General features: G+C 40.0%; 1 protein-coding gene and 1 pseudogene across 1 annotated transcript; one reads left to right on the plus strand and one right to left on the minus strand.

Annotated features, from left to right (window-relative positions):
* Window positions 1-2,193: 2,193 nt before the first annotated feature.
* LOC113005065 (piggyBac transposable element-derived protein 4-like) lies at window positions 2,194-4,762 on the minus strand. Its single transcript, XM_039447602.1, has 4 exons — window positions 4,489-4,762; window positions 3,753-4,351; window positions 3,388-3,668; window positions 2,194-2,347 (listed from the first exon to the last, which is right to left on the minus strand). Exons 1-4 carry the CDS (start codon window positions 4,760-4,762, stop codon window positions 2,194-2,196), a joined length of 1,308 nt encoding a protein of 435 aa, XP_039303536.1.
* Window positions 4,763-5,524: 762 nt separating this feature from the next.
* Window positions 5,525-6,788, plus strand: LOC105198184 (annotated as a pseudogene).
* Window positions 6,789-24,539: the final 17,751 nt, after the last annotated feature.

Genomic DNA, 24,539 nt, shown 5'->3' on the forward strand with positions numbered 1-24,539 from the left:
GTAAAACTGAGCAGAAAAGTCCTTTACCATTTTTTAATATTTGCCATAGTTAACGAAAAAAAATTAATAAAGTTTGCGAATAAGCGCGTATCACCGCGCGCAAGGACCGCCCGCCAGTCGCCGAGACGTAGGCAGCCGCGGCTGTAGGCTTGGCGCAGTGAGGAGGGAAAAGCAGCAGTAACTCGAGGGCGGAGCTACTGCTGCTTTTCCCTCCTCACCGCGCCGCGCCAACAGCCGCGGCTGCCTACGTCTCGACGACCGGCGGGCGGTCCTTGCGCGCGGTGATACGCGCTTATTCGCAGACTTTATTAATTTTTTTTTGTTAACTATGGCAATATTAAAAAATGGTAAAGGACTTTTCTGCTTAGTTTTACTTGATCTATCAATCCATGAAACCACGGGCGGTAGTTACCTGACACCCTGTATATTAAAGAAGAAGAAAATTCTATTTGTTACATTTTTTTATCGTTGGAACAAAAGAAGTTAACTTAAGGGATTATAAACTCCTTAAAAGACAAATTAACCATAAAATAAAAAGCGCAGATTTACGTATGGTAAACAATATAAACACAAGAGGTTGTAATATGATAAAACTAAAGATCACTTAAAATAGTATTCTAAAAAAGAGAGGTCTTAAGTATCAGGCGATTATAGAATCGAGCATAGACATCGGACGATCTGCTCCAATCAGCTGTGCGCCTGATCTCGTCTAAGCTAATCTCCTTACTTGCTGCGAGGGATGTAGCTGCGTGACGAGTAAAATGTGCGGAGAAAACACTCTTATCTATTCCCGCTGCCTCCAGTTCTAATTTCACCAAGTGGTCAAACGTCTGAGCCGAAACTCATTTCCAAATAAATTATACAAACGGTGAATGAATATCGACGTATTGTAACGAAAGAATGTATATCAACGGCCATTCCTGCGCCGAGTGCGACTGCTACAGCTTCCAATTGAAAAGACTTGTTCAAATAGCGACATTATAATATCAATATTTATATAAAATATTGCTTTATTTTTAGAGAATAACGATTGTGATCGTATGTCTAAATTAACAATAATTTAATTCACGTTTTTATAAAATTTAACAAAAATTGTTAAATAATGATTTTCAGTTGTGATTTTTCATTCCTATAAAATTGATTTCTTATTCATTTCCTAACATTAATTATTAGGTCTTGATAATTTTCATATATTGAAATTAGAATTGGTTATACAGCTCAGTTATAACAACTTTACAGAGTTAAACAAGGTTGGTTAACCTGTTTTGCCAAACGAATAGAAAATAAGTGAGAGGGGAGAAAATTAGAGAGAGACGCTCGAAACGCTGGCACACCATGTCTATTCCCACCACGCTGCGTCTCCCTGAAACTCGTTCGGGGCCTCGATGCCCCCACCAGCATCGCTCGTCAGCGCTTCGACCAATCAGCGGTTGACGCGCCCTCGAAGTTTCCCCCGGCGGCGCAACTATACGCGGGGCCAAAAGCCCGTACCCCCACTTGCGTATCCGTGAAACGGAGCGGCTGAAATTCGCAATGGCTTCCGTGCCGTTGCGTAAAAATGGCGTGTCGACGATGTATATATAGTATGACATATGCCAAATGGCTCACGTCCTATCTCCCCGTGTCATTTAAGCGCAAGTGACGCAAATGCACGTTCAATCGCACTGAAACAACAATACGCAACTACGCAAAGTGTCGCGGATCAAAATGAAATGAAATCAAACGATAAGCGAGATGTCGCAGATCGAAAGGAAATAAATTAAGTAGTACAGGTCGATTTAAGGTGCACCGATGGCGTGTATGATACATGTGCGGATTAAACGTTAAGCAAAGTCATATACTTCGGTATAATGACTTGAATTGTAAATAAAAATGGATATCTCGACGCTCATAGGCGTGTTGAATGCGAGATAATTGATGAGATTAATTATGGACTAATTAAGTCCGGAAAGAAAACAAATTTAATTATCGACTTCACGAGTCGCACAGACTTACTGATATAATTATAATAAAACGAAATTAAGTAGAACTGAACGATCTTTGATCGATTTGGAAAATACCTCTGCTAATTAAGCCATTACTGCGATTAACGCTCGTTGGTAGGTAGGCCAACGACGAAAATAAATAAACGAAACAAATAAAATAAAAATTGATAAAGCTTTTGCTAAAACCTTGTTACGGAACGCTGTTGGCTCAGTCAAGTCTCCTCGCTGCGTCCTTTTCCGGCGTGTCGAAACTCGATGACTGCAGTCGCTCCGGTGCGGATGGAGTCGCCTCATCGGTGGTTGATCGAGTTTCCTCCGTCGTAAACTCCCGTGTAACCTCCGAATCCCCTTCCTCGACACACCTTTTTTTTCAATCAAATACGACACTACGGGTCAATGTGACCCGAGACGAACTTTGATCGCTCGCCATTCAGTCATGAATGCACCGATCGACCTGTAAAAATTCTGACGTATATTTTGGACATACTTAAACGATATCCGATGATAAAAAAATATTAAAAATTATTAACATGCTTATAAAAAAATTCGCGAAAAAAATTTTTTTTTGAAAAAATGATGTTTTACGAAAAAATTTGTATTTTTTTAAATTTTTAATAGAATGAGCTAAAATTTGAAATGTAGGTTCTCGAAACATAGTTAATTACGTAAAAAATATGTATTGTAAAGTTCTCCTTAAAAAGTATATTTATTTCGCTAGGTGAACATTGGTGATTTTTGAACAAAAAAATCCGTACATTTTTTCGTGGAAAATGGAATATAAAACCAAATTTAAGTAATATTTTGCCAAAAAATGTTTTATTTATTCGGAATCTCCAGCGCAGTCATTACATATATAAGCCCGGTGAGTCTCGCACATCGCGCGCAAGCAACTGGGGCATTTCATTTTAGTTTTATTGTCTTTCGCGGAACAAAGTGAGCATCGGACTCTTTTATCGAATTTCGGCCTGGCTTGTTCCGGATGTTGGGGCCTTTCGTTTAAAATAAATATAGAAACACGTAAATCATTTCGTAGGTAGATATTGGTCAACTTTTCGCGAATGTGTGGCGTAACTAATGACATAACGAGGTTTTTCACGTAAACTTGAATAGTGAGATTCGCGGTGTTGCTTTCGGCGTTTTTGCATTTCAATAAAACTCTTGAGTTCACTAACGCTTGATCAAGTATGCCGAAAAAATATCTCATTGGCCAACGTTTTGTCCCTCGAGCGGTTGTGAATGAGTGGCAAAGTTGATCAAAAACGTCAGTGCCTCCTTTCGTTCTATTATAAAATAAAATCATTTCCGGTTTCTGTTTATCGCCTATCTTGTTTGTCGTGATTTTTGTACTTGTCAATAAAACAATTTTGTGTTTTTTAGGCGTGTGTTTTTTAGGCATACCAACGTTACATTTTCTGAGTGGCAAAACTTTGAATGAGGTACAGTTTTCGACGCGAGCTTGAATTCATTCGGGATGTCCGGCTTATTCTTACGAATTGTTCCAGTTAGCTGCATTAGATAAGGCTCCTTGGACATTTCTATAAGCAGCGGTACTGACGTAAACCAATTGTCGCAAGTTACTGATCGGTTCGTACCGTGGATGGGGGTAGTAACTTTTTTGAAAAAAAATTCTGATGATTCATTAGCAGCATGGCCTGATTTGCCTAAGTATGGAATCGCGTTTATCTAAAAAGAAAATAATAGTTTTGTAATATTACATTTCTCATAACATGCTACGTACAAATAACAAATAAAAGTAAAGTAGCTTACCAGATAAAATGTGTTTGCATCATTTAGAGTGATGATTTTCAGGCCATATTTATCTGGCTTTGACTTCATATACATTCGGAATTTGCAGCGTCCTCGAAAAGATAGCAACTGTTCGTCGACAGTTAGTTTGTCGCTTGGATTGTAATAATACTCGCAGTGAGCAATAAACTTCTCCCACAGCTCTCTAATAGGTGCGAGTCTATCATCTGCTGACCGATTTTCTCGAATATCAAAACGTAAACAATTTGCAAGAAATACAAAACGGTTTTTTGGCATAACACACCGGTACAGATTGTTTCCATTTGTATGACTCCAAAGTTCATCAGCGTTCACGTGAATGGATTTCCACAGTCCGCTGTAATAAAGTAATCCAATAAAAGCGTTGAATTCTGTCGAATCCGTTGTATGGTGATAAGTTTGCATCACGACACCATTTGCCATCAGGTGGGAACAGACATCCTCTATTTGCTTATTAGTGCAATCCACAATCATATTACGCATTTCTTCGTCGAAAAGAATGTTCCAAAATTCTTGGAGTGTAGTACAGTTTTCAGCTCCGTTTCTAGGTCCTGGCATGTTTTGATTTTCCTGTACTCGATCTACACAAACAATCGGAAGTAAACATTCAGTTCGTTGTGTATGTATGTAGAGAACGTGCGAGGAGGAGAGGCAGAAAGAGAACGAGTCAAAGAAATACAAAGAAGAAGAAATGAATAAAATTGAAATTTTTACTTACCAGATACTCGAGTACGTTCTTTCGTGTTCCATTTTTGGTTGTTTTTGCTCCGCAATAAAACAGGTCGTCCACGAGAACTTTCACTTTGGGTCATTATGCGTTCGTTCAAACTCGTGTTTTCTGTGTCCTCGGCATCGCTGTAGTCTGAGCTCGACGTGTCTGTATTCGAATGTATCGATACATTGTCCTCGTCGGCAGACGCCTCTCCGCCTAAATCTTCGTCTTCTTTCTCCACTACATCGAGCCGAATACGTTTCCGATAATTATAAGCCATTATAACGGCTTTTTGGCACTTTTAATATAAATTTAATTTTCTCGACAAACGACACAACCGACACAGCCGGGTCACATTGACCCGCAGTGTCGAGGAAGGGTTAATGGGAGCTTTCCGACAAGGAGACACAGATAGGCACTGTGTCACACAATTGAACACAGTGTTTGGGTGCTTGTTGAAACGCCTTTTAGTTTCCGGTGTAGTCACTAGTTAGCGCTAACTGAAACTAAAATGGACACAGTATTAAAGACTACAGAAGGGAAAGAAGTGTCAGTTGACTTACGTAAGAGCAAATTTTTTTTATGTGTGTGTGGTGTATATATACTGCTTTTGTAGTACTATTGTATTATTTAGTAGATGAGCAAATTAATATAAATTTATATATGTATTCTCTGCATAGGATATTAAGGTGATAAAGAAATTAGAAGGTACCGTTAAAGTGAATTAGTAGATGGATTAATATTTACCCAGAAACCATGTAATGTTAACAGCCCGAAGTATATTGAGAAAGCTAAAATTGGATTGATTCAGTTTTACATTTCACTACCAAAAACCAATGTAAGTGTTGTTATTAAAACATGAATTAATACTATAGATCTAGATATAAGTAAAGTGCGAAGAATATAAATCAAATCGAATCAGGTAAGATTCGACTTAATCTAGTATTGAATCTCTGTTAGTCGAATCTGAGCTACATATGAAAATTTTGAATCTAAGCTGAATAATCAATTTTTTTTTGTTACTTCTAGGTGAATTATAGCGTTATTGTGTCCGACTATGCAGCGATACATTGTGTTTTGAAGGAAGAACGTGCTTACATATTGAATATTGTAAAACATTTTATGACTAACTTATTGATTAAGTTTCTACAAAATAAATTTTAAAATTAATAAAAGCATAATCTTAATAAAGACATTTACAATTTGTGATTTTGATTTTTGATCTTTACAGATGGATTGGGCAACGATTAATCAATTAATGGAAATGACAAGCAGTTCGAGTAGTAATGAGTCAAGCACTATTATATTGAACAGCAATGATAATAATGAAACGTCAAGTATTGAAGAGGAAAATTATATTGAAGAGGAAAATGAAGATGCATTATTGTTTCCTTTAATGCGATATTTAATGAATAATAGAAGACATCGTATTGAAAATTATTTACAACTTATTGATTCGTGGACAGACTTAGAATTTAAAGAACATTTACAGTTAACTCGATATAACGCATCAATTTTAATTGAGGAATTAACATTATCAGGATATATTCCATCACATTCTTTTGGCGTAAGACCAATATCAGCAAAGCTCAGTTTTTTAATTTTTTTATTCATTTCTAATACAGAACCATTGTGAACTATGTCTGACAGATTTAATGTTTCAATCTCCTCTGTCTTTCGGGTTGTTCGGCGAGTTATAGCTTGGCTTTTAACAAAAGTAAATATGGTTATTAAATGGCCACAAGAACACGAAGTTATGATTACATGTGAAAAATTTAGTTTAAAACGAGGAATTCAAAATGTGCTAGGCGCAATAGATAGCACACACATACAAATTATAAAACCTTATAATGCACAGGATTATTGCAATAGGAAGAAATTTTTCTCTATCAATTTACAAGCTGTTGTAGATTCAGATATTCGTTTTATTAACATATATTGCGGTGAACCTGGTTCTCTTCACGACGCGCGTGTGTTTAGAAGATCACTTTTATATGAAACAGCTACCACAGAAAGAAGTATTGTTTCCTGATCAGACATTTCTGTTAGGTGATTCAGCATACCCATGTTTACTATGGCTCGTTCCACCCTTTCGAGATAACGGACATTTGACGCCTCAACAAACAGAATTCAATTTTATGCATTCGTCTACTCGTATAGTCGTCGAAAGAGCTTTTGGGCGATTGAAGGGACGTTTTCGCCGTATTAAATTTTTTACGGAATATCGTGATATGAATTTTATCACTAATACTGTGGTAGCAGCTTGCATACTACACAATTATTGCATTGATAATGATGATTTGTAGAATTTTCCCGAATTTGATGATAATAACATAAATGTATGTAATAATGAAGTTAACATTTCCAATTGTGAAGTAGGAATGAATCGTAGGCTGCAGTTATTCAATGAAATATTTTCTAGGGAATAATTGAAGGATATGTTGATAAAAAGGTATTGATTACAAAACAATAAAAAATATTATATATTTATTATTAAATATATATTTTATATATTTTAAATATTGGTACGTACTAAGTAATGTAAAATACAATATCAATTGCAAAATATTAATAAAAACAAATATTTACTTTTAATTGCACTTAATATTTTTACTTATATCTATTTATTAAAATTTTTAAGAATGAAAAATCCTTAAGATCTTAGCTTTAACTACAAACAAATGTTTCAATCTCCTTTCTTTTGGATTCTATGACAAATCATAGCTTGGCTTTTAACAAAAGTAGATGTGGTCATTAAATCGCCACAAGAACACGAAGTTATGATTACATGCGAAAAATTTAGTATAAAATGAGGAATTATAAATAAAATTCTTTATAATACTTTAGTAATCACTTGTTTTAAATTAATATTTTAGAAATAAAGGAGATTTTTAGAATAATACTGATTAGATTAATACTGAGAATCAATGGTTAGCATATTAAAATATTAATATATTATTTGCGCAGAAATATCAAGTAAGGACAGTTATTCAGAATCAGAAGTTTCAGCTTTAAGTAATTTCTTCAAAAGTTTACATTTTTCTTTTTCTATTGCTATTTTTTCTGCGTGTCTATTTTCTTTTTCCTTTAACCTTGCTATGAAATATTCTTTCTGCTGTTCAATTTCTTTTTCTTTTAAAGTAAGATGTTTCTTTTTTAATTTTATCATTTCTTTCTTTTGCTTCAAAGTTTCTGCATATTTTACGTTGGCTATCTTATCATGCTCACCTTTTGTCTTTAAGTATGTTAACCATTGATTCTCCAGTGCAACTTTCGTTCTTGCTAAATTAGATCCACTTCCATGCAATGGACGTTTTCTATTAGTTATTGTACTTAATGTAGAATCAGATTCGGAAATTGATAGTGAATTCTCACTAAATTCTGAAATGTCACAATTATTTGAAGGAACCAATGTAGACTCTAAATAAACTTTTTTTTCTGATGAAGTTGAAGGCTTTGAAGTTGGAGACTTTGACGTCAAATGTTTAAATTTAGATGACACAGTATTTTTCGCAGCAGCTTTTTTTTTGTTGACCAAATATTTCTTCCAATTGATCAAACCATTCGAAAATCATTAAATCTCTTCCTGATTTAGAATTATTGTCAACACATTCTTTCTACTTCTTGGATAATGCATTGATTTTCCGCCGTACCTGATCCGTAGACATCTAAAGTTAAAATTATACATATATAAATAAAATATGTATTCTTTGGTGTATAAATAAAATATAAAATGTTTCTTACTGCGTGATGCGCGCTTTGAGATGCCGGAATTCACTCCGAGTAAAGTGCGAGCAAGAACTGCGTGAACGTTTAAATTTTGCGGCGCTCGGCCTAGACACGGCCCTGAGTGCGCGATTACGAAAGCGAGTCCGACGCGAGAGCGCGAGCGACGACGATAACGTAACTTTCGAATAATGAGTGAAATGGAAGGCGAGAGAGGAAAAGAAGGCGAACAAAGTGATCACTCGATAGAATTCGTTGTCAATTAATTGTCTTTAATCAAACAGTGATCGAGAATAGTTCTGTCTCGAGGATGAGCAAGAATGCCCGCGAAATCTTAGTCAAGACGCGCGTATCGACAGCAAATGCAAGTTCGCGCGCCGTATAACTCCCGACACTTCCCGATTTCTGTCTCGCTCGGTTCGGATACGGTGTATCTTTCTCGCATCGCTTCTCGAATCTGAATCTGCCGATCTCTCGCAGAGAGAGCGAACCTCCCTGCTCTCGTTTAAGCGAAGAAAAAGCCGGGAGAAGCAAATTCGGCGGGAAAATGTCTCATTGGTTTGGATGGGCTAATTACTGTATCGTCATCGACGATTTAAAACGGCTACCGGACTGGACCAGTAAACTCGCTATTTGCTTGGGCCGACCTTTCCTTGCGTGTACGGACGACCACGACAAAAACTTATTTGCTTCGCACACAAAATATTATTATCTCTATCGTCGAAGTTTCTCGTATTCTGACTTTCGCATAAGCAACGAGGCAGAAGATTCTCGACGAAATACAGCGCGTAGAACGTTTGTATTACTTCGATTGTATTACCGACAGATCGATATTTTTAGTTCCGTCCAAATGAGGGCCAAAACCCTTCAAAGTTTAGTTGTCGCTCTAGCATCGCCTTAAGCACGATATGTGCTTACTTTAACATTCATCAATAAACTTGTACAAGTTTGGACGTGTTCGCCCGTTACTCATATTTTTGTACCCGTTGATTGCATCACAATCGGCAACGTAGCTCATCACATTCTATATCCTGTATTCCCATTTAAGCCTTTTTGTTTCCCATATAACTATTGAAAGCAAGATAAGAAATACCTTGGTTACTATGGTCAAATCGTCCCCGCCACGTTGTTACACTGGGGACGGGTACCAATAACGTTGAGAAGAAGAAGAATCAACTTGTCGCTAGGTATCAATCTTTATTTGTCTTTTTGGTAGGCATTGCTATGAGAATGCTCACAAAAGCGTAATAATATTAAGTACATTCTGTTTTACGTATTATTAATATGATTACAACGAGTTGTAATCATATTAATATTTAGATATAAAATGACAATATAATACTTTTTTTCTATTTTTAATTTAGAAAACTTATTTAATTATTTGAATTTAATTATATGAATTTATTTATTAAAGAAACCTTTTGTTACTCAAATAAAGGCTGAACTTCACACTTTTGCTCCAAATTATTTTACATAAAAATTATTTTATGTAGTAAAAATACTAAAATGTTACATAAATAAAACGTCATTATATTATTTTTCCGCGCATGGGACGGCGTGATTTCGTGCGGACGAGGACGCGGATAGGTCACCAAGAAAACTAGACGCGAGTTAGGTGGTGAACGAAAGCGTGTTTTTATTGATAGTTCGGTGAATACAGGAAATAGCGTTCTGGATCGCGGCATGCGGACTGACAAATGGCAGTGACGCTCGGACGGACGTGACGGTGACGCTCGGACGGACGTGACGGTGACGCTCGGACGGACGTGACGGTGACATACTTCTACGCACGGACGGACTGATGAACGGATAACGCACGGACGGACTGATGAACGGATAACGCACGGACGGACGAACGGATAACGCACGGACGGACGAACGGATAACGCACGGACGGACGAACGGATAACGCACGGACGGACAAACGGATAACGTGCGGACGGACGGTATTTACAAGTCGTTTTTATATATACGCGAGGAGTCCCGAGCCGAGTTTCTCAGAATTCGGAATCCTTGTTTACGCGTCGGTGCAGTAGCGTTGCCGGAAGCCGCACCCAGGGTCATAGGCGCGCGGGCCTGGTAACAAAGACGTCGCCCGCGCGGTACAGCTGTACTCTCGGATCGGATGGTCGCGACGCGCTGCGGTTGATACCGCGATGTTGTGCGGCGGTGGCAATCGACTCACGCCAAGATCACTTGATGGAGGCGCGGAACTCCACACCCCGAGACGGGAAAGGGGATCAGGAATGCTCCGACTACCAGGATCTCCTGGTGGAGCCCAAGATTCACTTGAGCCCGTGAATCGGCGGTCTAGGAGACAGACGGACGGCTAGTTGCCAAGATCTCTTGACAGAAGCTAAGATCGCTTAACTTCAGGCTAGCGATAGAAGACACTTATTTTGCGGACGGAAATCGAACGGACTGGACCGTAGAAGCGACGGTGCTTATATAGTCGAGTCTTGCGGGCAGGAACGGTGCGGGGATATGGAATGCTTCGGTAACGGAGGAGGGATTCCTGCCGCTCGAGATTGGCAGCGACCGCTATTTTGGTCGCTTTGCGAGCGTTTGCGCGCGGAGATCTCGACGCGCGAATGCGTATTCGCGCTACGCCGGTTTGAAAATCTTACAGGCGCTGTACGCCAGTTTCTCGCTGTCCGGCGGTTGTTCGGCCGGACAGCCTGGAACGGTGGACGGTCCGAGGGGGGAGCGGAAAGGCGATTTGTTACAAAATATTTCAAAATCATATTTACGTTTATTGATTAAATAGTATTTAGAATATAAATTTTATTCAAATATAGCACAAGTTTTGTTTAATGGGTTATTCCTCATGAAAAATACGCTAAACCCAAATGGGTTGGTTAAAAGATAATTTATTATAATTAATTTTTCTTTCAATGTACACTGTAGATTTCCGCACTTTTTCTAATATACCCTTTCCAATTGTCGAATGATTTTTTTGTAGAAATAAGTCCTTTGTAAAACATGTATTTAAACCAGTACACATCCATCGTATTATAGACATATTTAATGTAGAAGCGTATTGAAATTTTGATCACTGTTCGATCACTGCTTGCAACAGACTGAACTGCTTAACTGCTGGCGAGACTAGCAAAGGCATTACTTTAGGTATTGTGTGTAAACACAATGTTACGTCCGCGGATTTGCGCGGTTACGATCCGGGACGTAATTCTTTTTAAAAGAATGAATAAGAGGGCAGCTGTCATCAGTCGTGTCTCTGAGTCGTGCGATAACACGCCCAGACAATATGTATTGATATGAGGAAGGGAGGGATGGAAGTGCTTTTTCTGGGAAGATTGTGAATAACTAAAGCAATAAATTATGAGAAAGTAGAGTTTTTTTATTAAAAATGGAAGGGTTAAGCGTACAGTGTGGTTGAGCGTGACGTGGGATTAGGTAAACGATAGTGTATGAGTGATAGGTTAATAATGTATATTTCACCAAGCAATCATATTGACTTATCTCACACAAGCAACGAAAAAACTCTAGGCATTGGCCGCTGTGAATGGTGTGCTATCGCTCCCACGTGTTATCGGGATCCGCACCCACATAACGGTGATATATAACATTGTTCTTTTAATGTGCTCCCTCAGTTATGTAACAGTTATGTGTCGGTTAGGGAAAGTGTCTCAAATTAAAAAAATAATTTATTTCATCTTATAACATTTTATTCTAATACTAATGCGCACTGATAGCATATTTTTGCCAAGTGTTGTCGACATACCGGCAACTTACATTTTAAACAAATTTGTCTCGAATTGCGTCTGCGTACCGGTTTGCAAAAATTACACATCGTCCTGTTTGCTCTATTATCGAGCATATATTTCAATTCTGGATCGACTTGTAAATCTAAAAATATAATTGATCCTATAAATAAACGAACACGCAAACGCAACATAATTGTAAGCTAAAAACGGCTTACGCACCTAAATTGGAAGGTATGGCCGAAGGTCCGGCCAACGGGTTTGCCATAGATTCGGCCGACGATGATTTAATCCAACATAATTCGGTCATCATTTCGGCCATCAATTTGGCCATAAATTCGGCCATAAATTCGGCCATAAATTTGGCCATCAATTCGGCCATAAATTCGGCCATAAATTTGGCCATAAATTCGGCCATAAATTCGGCCGAAGGTAAGGACTGAGGATGTCGCTCTCCATGCCATCCAGAGCCGCCTCGAACTCCTCCCTGCTCATGCTAGGGGGGAAGTAACAGCCCAGGACATCGATGGGTCCGCACTCGACCATTACGAAGCCCTCACCGGCCGACACTGGGAGCATCGGCGGAGCGCCATCAATATGTTGGCTGGCCATCGCTACCTTTTCCGAGGAGTCCCCAGTTGGGGTTGTCCTCGGGGATCTTATACGGATCGGCGACGATGGCCAGCCCGCCACCTGCCTCCGCCAGGCACTGCACAAGCATATCTTGTGCAGCCCTGGCATGGTTCAGGTTGGCCTGGAGGAGCCTACGAGGCATTACTCGATTGCTCTCGAGGCTCCTCCACCTCCTTCATTTCGACCCAGTTTTCTGCGGTCGTCTCTATTACTCTCCTCTCCCTTTGCGGGAGAGCAGATTCAGTCTCTGCCTCTGTTATGGGGGCCACGATCTGGGGTAGGGTCGACGTTGTTGTTGTCGGCCCTCCCTCTTTACGGCCCCCTGTGCTCAGGGGTGCCTTTTGCACTTTGTTGGCTAGGCACCCCTTTGCACCAGTACGGTGTTCGGCGGGCTTGCCGGCATCTTTACATACTGGGCAGCCCGCCTTCTCTTTGCAGGCCTTGGCCAAATGGCTAATGTCGCCACATTTGTAGCAGGAGCCGGATCTATCGACCCGGCTGCTGCATTTAGCCTGAACGTGTCCCAGGGCTAGGCACCTGTGGCACTGCAGGCCCCGCGAGGGGAGCAGTACCGCGCGGCAGCTCGACCATCCCACCCGGATTCGGGGGGCGGCCAGAGCTACCTTGCTTCACGGGGCAACGCACTCAACATGTGCCCAGCCCGTTGGGAGCCTCGCGGATGTCCCCCACTTTAATGTTGTGGGGAGAACATCCATCTTAGACGGTCGAGCAACTTTAACGTCGTCTCTGTTGGCAAGTGTAGCCCTGATACCATCGGCCTTGGTGCCGTTTTCGGCGCCCCTGACCTCAAGTATCAGGGCTCCCGTTACTGCACGGCGTGGGCGCAGGTCCTCAATCCCGAGGATGGTGAGATCTACCTTCTCCCTCGCGGTCTTAAAGACCTGCGCATACGCTTCCGGGTCGGCGCAGGTGACCGTCACTGCCGCCGTAGTCGGTGGCCTGATCTTGGCCACCTTAGCCGACCCTTGACGAAGGATCCGACGAAGGGCCCGCCAACGGTTCCGACGAAGGGCCCGCCAACGGTTCCGACGAAGGGCCCGCCAACGGTTTCGACGAAGGGCCCGCCAACGGTTCCGACGAAGGGCCCGCCAACGGTTCCGACGAAGGGCCCGCCAACAGTTCCGACGAAGAACCCGCCAACGGTTCCGACGAAGGGCCCGCCAACGGTTCCGACGATGGGCCCGCCAACGGCCCTGTGAGGGCCCGCCAATACTTCCGATGATTCAATTGCATCTAATTCGGCCATAAATTTGACCGAAAATGCAGATAAGGATTTTGTCCATAATTCGAAGGAAATTCCGGCCGAGGTGCCAATATCTGTTTTAGATATGATTGGATGTTAGGAGGTAGTGCGGTAATAATTTAATAATACGAAGTCGAGTGTGCTTTTAGTCGGTTCAGTTTAATTCTTATGATGTCCGAGTTACATGACACGACGCGTTGAGTTTGAAGGCTACTTGGCGAGAGAGAGCGTTTCCTCTCTCGCCCGCTTTATATCAGCTTCGGCTGACCGTTTGGTCCGCAGATTTGAAGCTGTTTGTTATTTTCTGTGTTTGTGATTCTCCTCTATTCTACATGTTTTTCTACCGTGTTTCTTGCTATCTCAGCATGTTTATCTCAACTGACGAATATTATTGCTAATCGTTGCCCTGAATAATAAAGTTTTAAAATTTTCGGGCATGTGGCGAACGGTCGCCACACTGTAACAAAAATTTATATTTTAAATATCTATAGCGCTAAAAGTTTTCAAGCGCTTCAATCAAATATCGATAATATATTCCGAACAGTTTTAGTTTGGCTTATTTTTTTTCTAAAAGGTGGCAGCCATGTAACTAAACGGAGAAGTGTTCGGCACTCATTATTTAAGGCTGTGTTACATTTTTACTGACACTGCAGTAAATGTGACGTCATGACAGTACACTGTCACAATTGCTCCGGTATTACTGTATTACTGCTAGCACTGCTACAGCGTCGTATTTCGGAACAGCAATGCAGCAGCCATATTGCACTGTTGCTACCTTGTCACCGCCGCCACCCTGACTTGCCTTACCCGAGCTTAAAAAAACTGCAGGCGAAAAGTGTGGTTCAGAGCAAAAATGGAACTAGCCGTGATGACTCCGAGAAAATACGGAAGGCGCATGAACTTGAGACACATCGAGGCGACGGGAATACAAACCCGTCAACGCCGAGACAACCAACAACACCAAGAAGCGACGTACCACCTACGCCGGAACAAATCATCTGTAGACGTCACGACAGGGCGAACAGCGTACCCTAGATAAAATAACTCACTTCTCGTTTTTGCGACTCGAGCAGTCATTTTTGATTTGGCTCGCCAACCAAAGCCTAATACGATATATTACGACTTAATTAGTCATCCCAACGTTAGCTCGCCAACCTATTAATTAAATATAATATTTCATATTATTTTATTTTGTAATTCAATCTAATTAGTCGATTTATGTTGGTACGTTACCCAACAATCTTATTTTCTATTTCATTTTCTTTACTAATACAATTAATTTATTTCGTATGACTTAAGTTGTCATTCAATTTATTGGCACGCCAACTAATTATATAATATTTATATACTCATTATCAGCATCGGTATAAAACCGAATATTAATCATTAAAGTCAGATTGTACAGCGATACATGACTTTGCTGCACACAGTGAACACTAATATCAAAGCATTAATCAAGCGCGTTAAAGATTTATTTATTTTATTTTATTTTATTTTATTTTATTTTTGCGATCATTATATCGATTAAAATTAAGCGTTCGAGTATGATTATATATTTCATAAATTTGCAAATAGGTGAGATGGGAATGCGGCTCGCCAACCATTTAACATTTTATATATATATATATATATATATATATATATATATACAGGGTGTCCGTCCATAAATGTCCGAGCAAATATCTCGTAACTGGTTGAAGTTAGAAGAAAGTTTAATAAGGAAAATTTACATGGTTTTTAGTCGGCTACAAAATGCACGTAAAGAAATTTTTTTTACTCGTCACCTTTTTGAGTTATGAAGGTCAATGTAGGTTTTTTAAATGGGTACCTATAATTTTTTTTGCATATTTACATAGTAGAGGTAATTTTCAATCAAAATTATATTAGGAAAAAAATTGCTACGACGCATCGTTTACGAGATAATCGGCATGCAAAGTATTAAAGTAATAATTTGGATCGAGTATTGTTGAACAAATTTGGAATATCAAATAGGTTGAGAAAGTAAACATTGTTTTTTCATGAAATATTTATTAACAAATTAATTAAGAAATGGTTCGAAAGTGTTACCATCATGATCGATACAGCATTCAACGCATTTTATAATGTTTCTTATTGTTAACTGCAGCATTTCTGTTGTAATACTTTCAACAGCTCTAGTGATTTTATGTCGTAAATCTTCTTCATTTTCAGGAATAGTTACATAAACAATATCCTTAATATACCCCCAAAGGAAAAAATCGCAAGGTGTCAAGTCCGGAGATCTCGGTGGCCATCGTACAGGACCATTAGTACCCATCCAACAATTAGGAAATCTATTATTTAAAAAGTTAATTACAGCACGTGTATTGTGTGCTGGAGCACCATCTTGTTGAAAAATAATATTTCGAAAAACTGATAATGGAAGATCGCGTAAATAATCTGAGAAAGTTGTTTGCAAGAATTCCAAGTATTTGTCACCATTAAGATGACCATGGAAAAAGAAAGGTCCAATAATTTTTGTTCCGATGATTCCGCACCATACGTTCACCGAAAATCTGCGTTGGAAACCTTTATCTCTTTTCGCATGTGGATTCACAACGGACCAAGTATACACGTTATGTCGATTTTCCATACCACAATTAGAAAAATAAGATTCATCAGACCATAATATTTTATTAAGAAAACCAAAGTCAGTGCGATAATTAACTCGAAGACAGTGGCAGAACATTAATCGGCGATCTGCATCTCCTTCATGTAAAGCTTGTACTAAATTATCACGAAACGGTTTGAATTTGAATTTTTTTAGTACAGCGTGTACGTAATTTTTCGATAATTCTAAATTACGTGCTACTGTTCTTGTTGCGTAGGGATCGTTGGTTGACCAGGGTTCGGCGAATTGACACAAATAGAACTCGATTGCGTAGAATGTGGAGAATTTATTGATGAATAGATGTTCGTATATACATGAAGAGACTACGGTCTCTCCTTGTTTCAACGTTTGTAAAGAAGACTTGGCTTCTTGTATTGCTAACGATATTTCGATGCACTGGAGACTCGGCTCCTATGTCAGTACTGACTATTGCTACAAAGGGAAGCTATCTGATCTCTGACGCTTCTTAACCCATATTTATATGGATCCGCGATCCTCGCGTGGGCCAATCGTTATTGTTTCGACGTCGCGTCTCGATTGGCCGACGGCGACCAATCGAGACATGATCCGTCACGCTCGCTCGGCGAGCTTAGCGAAGGATCTCGACGGAACAGTTCTTATGGATGTACGTCTGTTTTCAATAAAACTTAATAGCACACTTGTCTCTTTTTCTTCATCTGTTTTGATTGTACGTCGTTGTCTTGTTAGCGATCCTGTTTGACGCAATTGATCTTCAATTCGTCGAAATGTACGATTATTTGGTATTCTTCGTTCTGGATATTTTTGTTGATAAAGTAATCGTGCTTCATTTTCATTACGCATACTTAAATACCAGATCTCGAGCATATCACACTTTTCCGTTATTGTAAACATTGTTCTCACGCGCTCGTATGTAGACGATTGACTAACAGACTCATACTACCCTGTAATTCATATTACGTGCTATACAAATACTTTATTTACAAATCAAACAGTCGTGTATTTTGAAAAGTTGAAGGTCAGCGATCCTGTTCGATATAACAGACTTCATACGAGCGCGTGAGAACAATGTTTACAATTACGGAAAAGTGTGATATGCTCGAGATGTGGTATTACAACAGAAGTTGGGGGTATATTAAGGATATTGTTTATGCAACTATTCCTGAAAATGAAGAAGATTTACGACATAAAATCACTAGAGCTGTTGAAAGTATTATAACAGAAATGCTGCAGTTAACAATAAGAAACATTATAAACCGCGTTGAATGCTGTATCGATCATGATGGTAACACTTTCGAACCATTTCTTAATTAATTTGTTAATAAATATTTCATGAAAAAACAATGTTTACTTTCTCAACCTATTTGATATTCCAAATTTGTTCAACAATACTCGATCCAAATTATTACTTTAATACTTTGCATGCCGATTATCTCGTAAACGATGCGTCGTAGCAATTTTTTTCCTAACATAATTTTGATTGAAAATTACCTCTACTATGTAAATATGCAAAAAAAATTATAGGTACCCATTTAAAAAACCTACATTGACCTTCATAACTCAAAAAGGTGACGAGTAAAAAAAATTTCTTTACGTGCATTTTGTAGCCGACTAAAAACCATGTAAATTTTCCTTATTAAACTTTCTTCTAACTTCAACCAGTTACGAGATATTTGCTCGGACATTTATGGACGGACACCCTGTATATATATATGAAATTATAATCCGGAACGTAGATTTTTTTTGGTTTTCTTTTGGTTAGATTTTACCTCAGTTTGAGATTAAGGCAGCTGTCATCAGTCGTAGCTCTGAAACGTGTGATAACACGTCCAGATGTACAATTTATTTATACAGGCAAAAGGAGACATTTTGGGAGTATATTTAATTATGTGATCGATAAGCAGTGAATTTAGAAAAATCTAATAGTGTTTTATTGAAGTAAAAGGAGTATTGACATGCGTGATTGAGCTTGGCGTGGGGTAAAATAAACAGTGACGCAAGTGCGATTGTTGAACTAAATATATATTTATTATGTGTGTATATGTAGAATTATTTTTATAATTACATGGTTATTGTAATGTTGTCGCACCGTACTGTCTCATAGGCGGGACAATAATTACAAACCCGGAGGGGGTCCTCTTTACCTGAAATTGAGTTTTCACGTCTTCGGTGATGCGGGGCAACCGGCGGTACGACGATGGCTTGTCGGTGCTTTTTGGCTTCCGTGCCGCAATTGACAACGGTAAAGGACGCGTGGGTACCCGAGTGGGGACGTTGCCCACGGGGTTGAAGATAGGGCGCCCTCCGGAGGTTATAACTCGTGGGTGGGGGCCACGATTTTGGAATCCTCTTTTTCTAATACTAGAACCTCTTTCTAATACTTTTTCTAATAATTTCTAAACTAATGGTCCCGGGTCATTCTGCGTTGTCGGGGACCGCGTGGGTTCTGACATCGGGGAGTGCTCCGCTACCAAAGCCTCCTGCACTTCCTCCGGGGATGGCAAGAGACTTAGACACGAGGGCGGAAACACCGACGGATCGAACTTGCTAGGGGTGTGAAACTTCCGCATTAATCAGCGGTAGAAACGCTTGCGCCCTCCAACGTAGGCGCGGTGGTCCTTGCGTTTGCCCATATTTTCTTGGAGATGAACATGATAGAATTATTATTAGAGATTGCCAGGAGAAAGTATGAATGCGAGCTTGTATGGCTTACCGGCTTTCCTTGATAGAACGATAAGAAAGTGAGGTAGGACTCTATGCTAGTAATCTACAAATTATAAATAGATAAGTTATTAATTAATGGCAAAGAATATATTTTGAAAGAGACGAATCCGCTGCGTCGGGGAGGACACCCGTTAGCACGCCTTTTTGAAGGTGGATATTATTTAGGGAAAGATTTTGAGTCACCGGGTAGAGAGACGGTGAATGCGTCGAGGAGTCGTGTTAGGGAGTCTTCCTCGACGGGATAAGAGAGAAAGAGAGAAGGAAGCCGTCGAAGAGTCGCTTTCGCGAGTCTTCTCCAACGCTCGGATGAAAGGGAGGGAGACAGAGAAACGAGTGAGGTCACACTCAAACTAATGCTTGGTGTGGTTCAACCCTCTGAATCTTTGGTGGGAAGGAGAGAGAAGGAAAAAGGCGATTCAACCGGGGCCACCCCGAAGACCAACGTCTTCATCGGGAGCAAACCCATCCGTCGTTGAGATCGTACCTGGACGTCTGCAGTTTGGCGGTTGCCGATGGCAGCGAGTCTCATTCGAGCAACAAGACTGATCTGAATTTTGGAGCTCCGATTTCGCTCCTTATATAGGCAAAGATATGGGCAAGAGGTGTTGCGGGACGATTCCTCAGGTTTGCGGAAAATTCGGAGCGATAGTTTTTCGTAACGCATAATCCTTAGGAGCCCGCCTTGTTCAGCAACCGCGCGCTTTGCGCCTCTAGTTCGCGCGAGGCGCTTGTAGATGTTCCCGGGGTTTGCGATTCGCGGGGATACCGCATACCACACTTCGATGCGAAATCCAATACTTAGAAAATTAATATAAATTAATTTCTTTATAGGATTTCGATTAGGCGTACATGGTACGATGGAGGACCATGTACCGAAGCGTTATGCAATGTTAAATATTAATATTTTATTGTTGCTATTACGGGGAGTTAGTTTTAACAGGAAAAATTTCTATAATTCTTTTATGAATGTTATTTTTGGAATTATCGTAATTGAGAGTGTACGAGACAATAGCGCCACGCACACGCTATAGGTTTATGTATAAAAAGTTAAAGTTTTATTGTTATTAGTAAGAGATTGATTGATTCGAAGTCTTCTGGTATTTTTATTGGCCGTAATTTTAGAATGATCTTAATTTGAGTTGTATGGTGCAGTAGAAGCATGAAAGAATCACGCTTTGATAATTATAATTTTGCCGTTCCTAATATTTTATATTAAATTGGAAAGATGAATGGAATTCCATAGCGCGGAGCTTGATGATATTAGAGGGTGTCGCGAACCGAGGGGTCGGTGCGCACGATGTTTGTCTCGTGTCGATGGACGCTCGCGGGTGTTGCGCGTCGAGGGGGCGGCACCGCGATGTTGCGCATATAAAAGCCGTATGAGCGATATCGAATTATAATTTTGATGTAGGATTTACTTAATTGGTCGGAGGGTGTTCCCGATTCTTAATTAGGCTATTATCATTACGGATGGCGCGGGAAAATAAAAATTTTTTTTGCCAGACGTAACAATAATCATAATTCTATGATTGTAAGTTGAAAATAAATTGTATTTAACAGAAAAATTAACTCTCGCAATATCTTTTATTTCACCTAGTGGTCTTATATGCCACTTGTGTGTAAAACTGTTGGTTCTTAAATCTGGAAACTTTTATTATTTCTTTAATTTATATTATGCACACTAACCTACGCGTTAATGAGGTTGAGTAAATAAAGAAAGCAAAAGCGTTATTTTAAGTCTTACACGCCTGGGATCAATTCTCATTATGACAAGGCTCTCCGTTAAGCCGCTATATAAGTGCTATATAATGTAATAATTAAAATAAAGGAAGTAAATAATGTAATTTTTACTTTGATTCGTATATAAGTTAACGAGATACCAAACGATATAAGAAATTGCTTAGCGATTAATTTACATGTTATGTAACTTTGAATATTTTTGTCATATAATATAGACGGTTCCCTAAATCTACTGATATACAATATATAAAGAGGAAGTTATAAACTCATAATCTTTATAATAATATAATGGTGTTTAAGTATAGTCTTAAAATTTAATTGTTCTGCGTTTGGGCAAATTGATCTCCATAAAGCCTCCAGATGGTGATGATTTCTGTTTTGAGTCCAGCCTCTCTGCTACAATTCTTAGCTGTCTCGGGCTTTCACATGCTTTTAGTTTAGCCTGTAATGAAATCTATTTCATACTTTTAACAAATGACGGCGATTGCACAGTCAGTCTCTGTTTTTCCTTTTCGATACTGTATACATTAATCAACAGATTGTTTACACGTTCAAATTTTCTAATGTCTTTTAGCATCACTGGGAACTTTATGCCGTCGAAATTAAGTACCGTCGAGTAATGCGGATAAAAAGATATTTGTTCCGCATGACGCTCAGCTTGATAAAGAGCGGTGACCACTGACTACGCAAAACACGCATTGTTTTTTGATTTTACATTTATCACCGCTTTTTTCAACATAATTTCACGTGGTAATGCGATAATATCACACACCGCATGCATAGGATTAAGTTTGTTTGTGTTCACCGTCAAATTCAGGATTCGTGACAGCGCCTATCCGATATCACGTTCCTCGAATGTATCGAACGACGCCAAAATGAGTTTGATGACGCGCTGCTTGTACCACTCGTGCAGATTTGAATTGCGGTAAAGTTCATAATTTTTAGTGATAATGTTTGTAACGGTACGCGGTTTCGGTCGGTTCGGTGCGGTGCGGGAACTTCGGGATCGGACCGGATAAGGCTCGTCGGTTGGTCAGGTGTCCGCAATGACTATACCCAGTGTTTTACGTAGCAAAAGACAGTGGATGCTTTATTGATAATAACAGTTGCAAAAAGAGTTGACAGAATGAACAGGAACGGAAATAAACATAATAGAGAAATATCAAAATAAAAGATAATGATCGCGCTCATAACATAGAGATCGCAAGAGAGACAATGCTAGAGATAACAGTAGTATACGGATTGCAATATGGCTGGTACTCGGCTTACCAGCTACGCGGCGCGGTTTATACCTAAGGCTAGAACTATCTATGTACAAAGTTTTTCGGCTAAGCTAGGAAGTTATGCGGGCAGCTTGCCCGTACGGTCGGGGAGTCGCGGGGCGCGGCGGGATTGGCTAACGCGGTCGTATAAGCGTGTGCGCAAGTGCGGGTCGTTGCCGGCGCGGTCGCCGCCGCGATTCGCCCGAGCGCGCCCCGTGCAAGTGGGGCGCTTGATCGACAGGTTGCTTGTGCCCTGCCGATATGGGTTACGAAGTTTGTCGGTTTGACGGTAACGGTATTCGAGGACGACGGTGATTGGTCGAGAATGCTCGGCCGGTGATGATGACGAGAATGCTCGTCGAGGATCTCGGACGTGATTGGTCGAGAATGCTCGGCCGGTGATGATGATGAGAATGCTCGTCGAGGATATCTGAGATGATTGGTCGAGGATACTCGGCCGAGGATAGCGACGGGAATGCCCGTCGAGGATATCGGAGTGCGACGAGAATGCTCGTCTTTAAGGAGCGATCGAGAATGCTCGGTCTGTGGACGGGTCGGATAGTCGGACGGATCTGACTTGTGCGTTCCCACTGCCGGCTTATATATCCGAACGCGCGGCTGAGCAAGCCAATCCGCGCGTTCGGTCGGTTGAGCCGGAGTGGGAGCGTTACGGAACGCCACGGTCGGCGCGCGTGTCGCCGCGTGGTCGCACGGCGAAGTTCGGTCGTGCGCGCACGTGGCCCTCGACTGCACTCGGCGTTCGGTGGACGGAACGGAGGCGCATGGACGGTGGAGGGGCGTATCGTTACATGTTTTTATTGTCATGTTCACCACGAATGTTCATAAACTCACCGTTGAACACGGTGTTCATTTTTACACTGCCATGTTTTTCAATAGTTTCTCGCATTTGCTCGAGCACAATTTCCTGCGCATCTTCAAGAAACTGACACGGTTCGATGTGTTTCGAATTAATTAACGCACCGGTTAGAACACGACTCTTGAACGCGGTATCAATTTCTCGCCAAACGAGTTTTTCCGCCTTATCACTAGTTCACGTAATTACCACCAACGTGCACGAAACGTCTCTCTAACAATCTTTTCACTCGCAAGTCACGCGATCCTCGTTACCACAGATTGTCTATGCTCAACGGAGAGCCGAGAACGCTTAGCGCGACTATGTTCTTCGAGCTGCTTGATGCACTCTTCACATCGTTACAGCCACGCGAAACAATGCGCCAAGGTAGTAATCTCACGGCACTGCTCCCACAGTTGAAGTTCCATCTGTTTGAGATGCTCCATTTTCTTGAATAACTCGGAGAAAAAAAAACGCACGAAAAAAGAAATACACACTAATGAATATTTAATTTTTAAAATAGTTCAATTTGTACAAATGTAGCACAAATACGCTGCATAATTTGATACAACAGGGTGGCACATTGTGTACAATCTCTTGCGGATGTCTGTAACTTTGCGAATCCTGTGTTTACGAACAGCACAGGCACCTTCAAATTCACCACGCAAATTTACTAGGCAGTGAGAGCAGTGCTTATGTTGTGGGTAATCTCTCCCCAAGAAATAAAAGTATACTACTCACATTTTTGTAGAGTCATCAAAGGTGTTTATTTCTACCTGTTTGAAATCTTGAAACTTTCCCGACTGAAGCTATTTCTCAAGCGTTTCTTCATCAATATCACTTTCATAATTGGAATTGTCAGAAAGAACGTGGTCGAAATCTTCTGTTTCAAAATCTTTATCAAATTCATTTTCTGTTTCCATTTCATCTTGCGACATTATATTTTCTTCTTCTTCCATCTTCGTGAGGAAAAAATGTATGTTGATATTCAAAATCTTCTTACAGAACTTCTCATGAAACTTCTTGCTGAACTTTTTACGAAACTTCTTACTGAACTTTTCACTGAACCGAAAACTCAAAAACTGACCGAGAGTAGCTGAGATTTCTTGGTTTTATACTGAGCTAAGACAATTGAGGTATACATTTTTGGAAAATGCATGTCTCATGATGTTGTCGAAATAAAATAAATTCAATGATTTTGAAAAGATGACATTTGTCACCCAGATAACATTCAAGCAACCTAATAGTAGTATAAAAGTATTCTACTTTAGAGAATCTAGAAGTGTCCTTGTTGACGTCGAAAATGTACACAAATAGATGGATATGCTAATGAAATATTATGCATCTTTAAAAATAAAACTTGTAGTCTTGTACAATATGTCCCTATTATCGAAAATCTGTATTTCGCTTTTAGTCTTATACATTAACTCACTACTATTGAATAATTGTAGATCATTTTTTATCTTCTGCAATAGATTCCTAATGTCAAATAACTAAAATTCACTTTTTACCTCCAACAATAGTT

Source organism: Solenopsis invicta, chromosome 3, assembly GCF_016802725.1.
Source record: "Solenopsis invicta isolate M01_SB chromosome 3, UNIL_Sinv_3.0, whole genome shotgun sequence".
NCBI classification, from domain to species: domain Eukaryota; kingdom Metazoa; phylum Arthropoda; class Insecta; order Hymenoptera; family Formicidae; genus Solenopsis; species Solenopsis invicta.